Source organism: Drosophila subobscura, chromosome A, assembly GCF_008121235.1.
Source record: "Drosophila subobscura isolate 14011-0131.10 chromosome A, UCBerk_Dsub_1.0, whole genome shotgun sequence".
Classification (NCBI taxonomy): Eukaryota; Metazoa; Arthropoda; class Insecta; order Diptera; family Drosophilidae; genus Drosophila; species Drosophila subobscura.
In genome coordinates, this window is record NC_048530.1 from 4,057,475 (window position 1) to 4,063,803 (window position 6,329).

A 6,329-nucleotide genomic window follows, 5' to 3' on the forward strand; every position below is an offset into this window, starting at 1 on the left:
TTCATTCACCCACATCCTCACATCATGGAAGTGGAGGATGTGGGGAGGTACCATCACTGGCTTGGAACAGTTCCTTCCAACTCCGACGAAAATGGAAGAAAGGTAAAATGTGTGGGAAGTACGTCAAGTGTTGTGTAACCTGCAAGGGAGTGGGAAATGTCAAACTAAATAGAAGCAAATCGAAGATTTGTCACTCGATTCTTTGACAGATAATTTTGAACGGTTGAACGGTTGGTAGGAAGGAGTCTTAATTATCGTCTTCGTCCTTGACCTTCCGTTGTGTACGCTTCTTGGGAGTGGGCTTTTGCATGGGTAATTTTCCATATGTTTCGCTTGTTCTTCCATCCTTTACGATTTCCTTTAGGTCTCTCCTTTTTTTAACATGCTTTCCTCCTCCCTTCTCCTCCTCTTCATCATCAGATAACCGTGCCATTTTCGCCATTGTTGCTAAACCGGAGGGTTCCAGATCCTGACCGTTACTGGGAGTGGCATGTCTACTTAAAAGTACCCGAACGATTTGATATGTTCAAGAGGGTGTTGAGTTTGAGCAACCTGTTTTCCAACACTTCCGTCATAACTTGCAGTTCATCAGCTGTCATAAATGGCAGCAAATCGGAATCGAGGCGTCTACTTTGAAGGATAGCCTCATTTAATATTGATACTACTTTGAGGGGGAATTCCGTTATGCTTAATTCCATTTTGCCGTTTTTCGTAGTGGCTGGCACATTATGTTGCAATGCTATATGGATGACAGTGCGTAGCTCATACAATGTCAAATCATCCACGTTGCTGTCCCACACCTGTCTGCAGTCACCATGTGTATCAACATATGCTGGGATACTTATATCGGGTGGCTGAAGGTAGTGCATCACCTGCGTTTTGCCCAGAATTTTTGTAATCATCCGCAATGAATCATCCTCTTCATAGGGCTCTGTCTCAACAACTGCTTTTTGAGATGGGGTCATGGCGTCCAATTTCAAACGAACCGCTTCATAAGCCGTCGCCGAAACACACCGTGGCGGCCGCTTCTCCCTTGGGTTCTGGTTATCGAGCACGAATAAGGCTTTCGCAAAGTCCTCACGCCGCCTATCATCCATTGTCTGAGAATAGAGATTTCAATTAGATTTTGGACCGGCCAAATGGCTGTTCCAATTGCCACAGGTAGACTGTTCGTAGAATGTTCGAATTTCCACGTTCTATCAACCGAAAAAACTCAAGTGTAGAGCGTACTTACATGCCTTTTCTTCTCGCTGATAGTTTAATTCAATTTTTTATTCAGTTGCTTTTTTTGACAAGCATCTGAAAAGTTCTAGGGATGGCCGATACAAAAGTAAGCACATCGATACACGCATTGTGTGCTATCGATATTCAGTGTTGAGCAATGCCAATAATATGGCAAATGAAAACGGGCTCTGTCGATATATCAGCGACCGATATGAGCCAAAGGCAATGGATCGGGCACGACCATTTAATGTATATTATATACTTTCCAGGATATTTTGACCACGAAATTGAGTTCATTGTTCTATTAAATTCCATTTTTAAATTAACTACGAACGAATTGGAACGCTGATTGCTGATTGATCTTTAGATCAATCTTTAGATCTTTAGAGGATCTAACTGATGGGCGGACAAGAGAGTGAGTGTCAGAGAGGAGCCAGAGAAGTGTCTGAATTATAATTTCCTTTTATTCTGCCACTGCGGCGAGGACCAAATCGGTTTTGTTCCCTTAGCCGATCACGCTTTAGGTGCCTTCGCATCCGCACTATAATTCGAACAGTCCTCGCCACACCTTTCCAATGGCCCAGTCATCCGTCACCTCCGCACGGGCGAAGTTCGAAGCCATGCGAAGCCATCGATAGGCTGACCACCATGGAAGCACGGCTCACCACCCCGGGACCAGCACACCATCCTTCGAGATCTCTCAGGTCCGCCGAGACCAATTGCAGAACTTGTGGGCAAAGGTGGATGCGGAGTTTGAGGCCTGTTCGGTGGCAATGATGGGCGAGGCTCCGGTAGACCAAAAACCACTACAAGATATGTACGCCGAGTGCCATGAGGGCTATGAGCAATGCATAGCTGACCTCATTGCCCAAATTGAACGCCCAGAAGTCCCAGGACGGCTGTCGGCTGCCCCCTGTGATATTGAAGTTTTCGCAGGGGCTGTGCAGAAGCTGTGCCATCTCACCACTAAGACCCGTGGCGATCCGGAAGCCATAGTCGAGAAGTCCCCACTCACCAACGACGGTTTCGAGGCAGCATGGTCAGGCAGAGGCAGAGGCCGCACAATGCAGAAGCAGAGTGTGAATGAGAGAATGTGAAAAAAACAAACATAAGCTGCGGGACGGGGCTGTTGTATCCTCATTAAATTTTGATATTGCATTACTTTGCATTAAGTTAACAAGTTTTTCTACCTATTATTTTTTTGTATAGCTTTACGGGCTATACTTCTAATTGAGCGGAGATGGTTCCGCACAATTTTACAAATTTTATTATATATATATTATAATGTTGCTCCTGTTGTTGCTCCAGATGTTGCTCCTCCGCGTCAGCTGGTCGTCGCCGGTTTGGCTACGCTGACGCTCCTTCGTAGGCGAAAGTGGCGGAGTGCCCCTCGCGCTGTTGTCTTCACTGTTGAAGATGTCCGTGGCCTATTGGCTCAGGCGGGGTCGGTGTAGTAGTCTTCGCACTGGTGTTTGGTTTGAAGCAGGTGGATTTGCATGCCGCAGCGTATAGTGCAGTCGTTCGGACAGACATCAGGTCTTCTCGGCAACGGCTTGGGAGATTGTGGTTTTTTAATTAGTTTTTCATTAATAATTTTGATGTTTGCTGAGTGAGTTGCGGTATTTGGCTTTCTTTGCTGGAGGCTTTCCTTCAGAAAATCAAGTTCAGCAGTTAATTTTTGCCACCTGATGTGTGCTATTCTTTTATTTATCTTGTTTTTCTGGCCTCCGCGTTGCCCCTTACTCGCACTCTACTCACTCAGACTTTTGGTTTTTTAATTCCAATCTCCAGGTCTCCCGCGCTGGCGTAAGGGACGGATTGCCCCTCACACTTGTTGCTTTTGTCAGCAATCTCTCTTGCGTATTTATTCCATCGTTGGTACAAGTGACGGACTGCCACTCGTACTTGTAGACTGCTGGTTGGTTGTTGTTGTTTTGCGTCTGTTGTTTTAATTTTGCTTTTACATTTTAAATTTTTTCTGCATTTTTTTTTTACGTTTAATATTTGTAGGTCCTGTCACGGTCGCCATGTAAGAAGAAGAATGGTTCTTTATTTGTTTGAATAATCTTTTATTTAATTGGGAGCAGCGAAGGTGCCGCTTTCAACGTTCAGTTGAATCTCTTTTGTTACATTTGTCCTTCGGTTCTAAGTAAGCCTAAGTAAGCCCACAGTTGGACAGCAGAGAGACGGTTATGTATATGCTATGCATTATATGTATATAATTATGCTCTCTTAAGCTGGAGCGCAGGGGTATATGCATACATAAGTATATGTACTTGAGTTCGGTCAAGTGGCCGGCGCGTGTAACAGAATGCTAACACTTGCACATAACTGTGAGCGCGCCGATCGACTCATATTTCGGCCACCGGGGTTTTGTTTATGTAAACACTGCAACAAAGTGTTACAGTGTGTTCACTTTAAGTACTCTTGGTACAGTAGATATTCAATATATATGCATACCACAGGGCAAACAATACAAAGTTTGTTTTTACTCAAATTTAAAACTGAGTATCTCCACGCTTTTGCTTTAGTTGTCTTTGAATCATTATTAAGATTTTCAGTAGCTTCGATTCTGCTGAGATTGTTCTCCGTTATTTCCAACTAATCAAATTTTCCGTGCTCTTGCAGGAATACGTACATACATTTCGTAGTTTTTTCTACTAGTTCTTTAGATTCTTTGTTTGCCACACAATGAAGTTTCCAATAAATTGTCTGTTGGCAGCTCTACTCGCCGTGGTAAGTAACCCTCTTAACCTTGCCCATATCGTTACGACGCATTTTTCATATATTGACAGTCACAGCTGACGAGTGGATATGCCAGAAGTTTGCCACCGAACTCCACCGACCGCGATTCAGCCGCCAGTGAACGAGATGAGCCAGCGCACAGCCCCACCGTCCTGGGTGCCCTAGTGAACTCCACCAAGCTGGAATCAAGCAAAGGTGCCCCAGTTCCGGCAGCAACAACAACTGCTGCCGCGAAGCACTTAATTCGCAAGAAGAGAGTGGCCATTGAGGTGGATGCACCCTACGATCTGCACACAACGCACATGTTCTGCGATTTGGATGTGCGCGGCAGACACCGCATTGTCACGTACTTCCCGAACCATTGCATTTGGGTGTGGAACAACAAGTACGTCCATGAGGGTTTCTATCATCTCTTCAAGCATTACCAAACCGAGGCCTTCTTCTTTGGCCAGTACAACGAACGCTTGAAACAGTACGAGACCGTAGCCCACGTCTGGACCTCCGATTAGGAGGAGGACTCCGTTCGGCAGCAAGAAAAACTAAATTATCTGCCACCAATTGACCCTGAAGGACTGGTGGATCTGTGTCTTATGTTTTGACAAAAAAGTCTCACATTGAAATGATTTATTTATAGTAAAATTGCATTTGGCACTGCGCTTGCTTCTGTCTCTCTGGCAATTGGGCGTTTAACAGATCTGCATGAACATTTCTGCAAGTCGAATACCATCATCGGTGTTTAGACATGTCAACTAGGGCCCGATATTAATGCAAAATCCGTCCGAATTTGTCCCGATGTGCGGCTCAGCAATCCACCCCTCCAAAATACTTTAAAAATATGCAACAAAATGTTGGTTATTGCAAGCAACATTTGATTTAATAACGATAATTTAATAATTTTAACAGATCTGCGATCCTAAGTCCCTAGAATCGTATCCAGGATTGCCTGTAGGAAGACAGAACATAATTAATAATATGGAAATTGAATCCGATGATATTTGACTCTTACTTTTCTGGTTTCCGATAACCATCACAAGTGTCAGCGGAAAAGTGATGCGATCCCCTGCTCCACACATTCTCTATGCGTAAAATTGTGGGGCGGTTCCATCAAATATTTTCCTTGAGATTTAAATAAGAAAAATCCATCACTCGCACTCGTATTAGGGTTATTCGTACACTTACCAATATTCATTGGCGTTGAAATTCATGTTTTCACATGTGTAGTAGAGTGTCCAAAGTGTAGTTAAAGCCCTCATTATGCGTTGAAAATAGATCAATTGTGTAGTAGAGTGTCCAAAGTGTAGTTAAAGCCCTCATTATGCGTTGAAAATAGATTGAAAGGATGGATGGGTATATCTAAATGGAATGAAGGATAAGTGGTCAAGCTTAGAGTAAATGATTTGGCGGAATCCACCTACCTTTTACGCAGAAGAAGCTGCAACAATGTGTTTGTGATGCCATCCACATTCACCCACATCCTCACATCATGGAAGTGGAGGATGTGGGGAGGTACCATCACTGGCTTGGAACAGTTCCTTCCAACTCCGACGAAAATGGAAGAAAGGTAAAATGTGTGGAAGTGTACGTCAAGTGTTGTGTAACCTGCAAGGGAGTGGGAAATGTCAAACTAAATAGAAGCAAATCGAAGATTTGTCACTCGATTCTGTTGAACTTACAGATAATTTTGAACGGTTGAACGGTTGGTAGGAAGGAGTCTTAATTATCGCCTTCGTCCTTGACCTTCCGTTGTGTACGCTTCTTGGGAGTGGGCTTTTGCATGGGTTTGGGCTTTCCCATTTCCCTGCGAGTGCGATTGATGGGGAGTTTGTTCTTCTTCGAGGGGATTTTCGTGACCTTCTTTGAGATCTTCTCTCCTGGCTTAGTCTTGACTGGCTGTAGCGGCTGTAGTGTTTTTGCCATGCCAGTTGTCTTTTTAGTTGCCTTCGCTGGTGGGGGCCTCTTCGTCTTCTTTGATACTTTGCGTTCCAATTCCTTACCAATGCTGTACATCCCTGTGCTGTCCAGTTGTAATTCCCCACTTTGTACTCCCTGCTCCAAGCTCCAATTAATGCTCTTGCTATCATTCTTTGGCTATCACAGCCAACAGGATATCGGACCGGGAGAACCCACCCAACTCATCTAAAACGCACAAAATGTGTTTCTTCATGGCCAAAAATTAATTAATTAGCTACAAACAATCACTGACTGAGGAAATACAAATAATAATTTAGAGACTAGTATTTATTTTGTGGTGTTATTCGGTGTACAACTTATTTGTTACTGAGAAAAGTGAGGGAAATGAACGATTAGGCTGACAGTGGACAACATCCCAGGCAACTATGTTCAAAATATTTGTGTATTCT

At 43.9% G+C, this 6,329-nt stretch overlaps 1 protein-coding gene and 1 long non-coding RNA gene across 3 annotated transcripts; one reads left to right on the plus strand and one right to left on the minus strand.

Moving 5' to 3' along the window:
- Positions 1 to 3,772: 3,772 nt before the first annotated feature.
- LOC117892499 lies at positions 3,773 to 4,625 on the plus strand. Of its 2 annotated transcripts, none has more exons than XM_034798899.1 (2): positions 3,773 to 3,960; positions 4,026 to 4,625. In XM_034798899.1, exons 1-2 carry the CDS (start codon positions 3,916 to 3,918, stop codon positions 4,476 to 4,478), a joined length of 498 nt encoding a protein of 165 aa, XP_034654790.1. In that variant the 5' UTR covers positions 3,773 to 3,915; the 3' UTR covers positions 4,479 to 4,625. The 2 variants fall into 2 exon arrangements, with proteins under 2 accessions (XP_034654790.1, XP_034654707.1); XM_034798816.1 differs by having other exon boundaries at positions 3,774 to 3,960; positions 4,020 to 4,625.
- A 149-nt stretch (positions 4,626 to 4,774) lies between these two features.
- LOC117892672 lies at positions 4,775 to 6,032 on the minus strand. The gene is made up of 5 exons (XR_004648737.1): positions 5,643 to 6,032; positions 5,385 to 5,568; positions 5,149 to 5,322; positions 4,976 to 5,085; positions 4,775 to 4,912 (listed from the first exon to the last, which is right to left on the minus strand). It is a non-coding gene; the product is annotated as an uncharacterized LOC117892672 (long non-coding RNA).
- Between the last annotated feature and the right edge of the window lie 297 nt (positions 6,033 to 6,329).

Excerpts from the sequence above, each read along its gene's own strand:
- LOC117892499 (XM_034798816.1), top strand. The coding sequence starts at position 3,916 with ATGAAGTTTCCAATAAATTGTCTGTTGGCAGCTCTACTCGCCGTG. Across the intron at positions 3,961-4,019 it reads TGGCAGCTCTACTCGCCGTG|TCACAGCTGACGAGTGGATA; the intron begins GTAAGTAACCCT and ends ATATATTGACAG.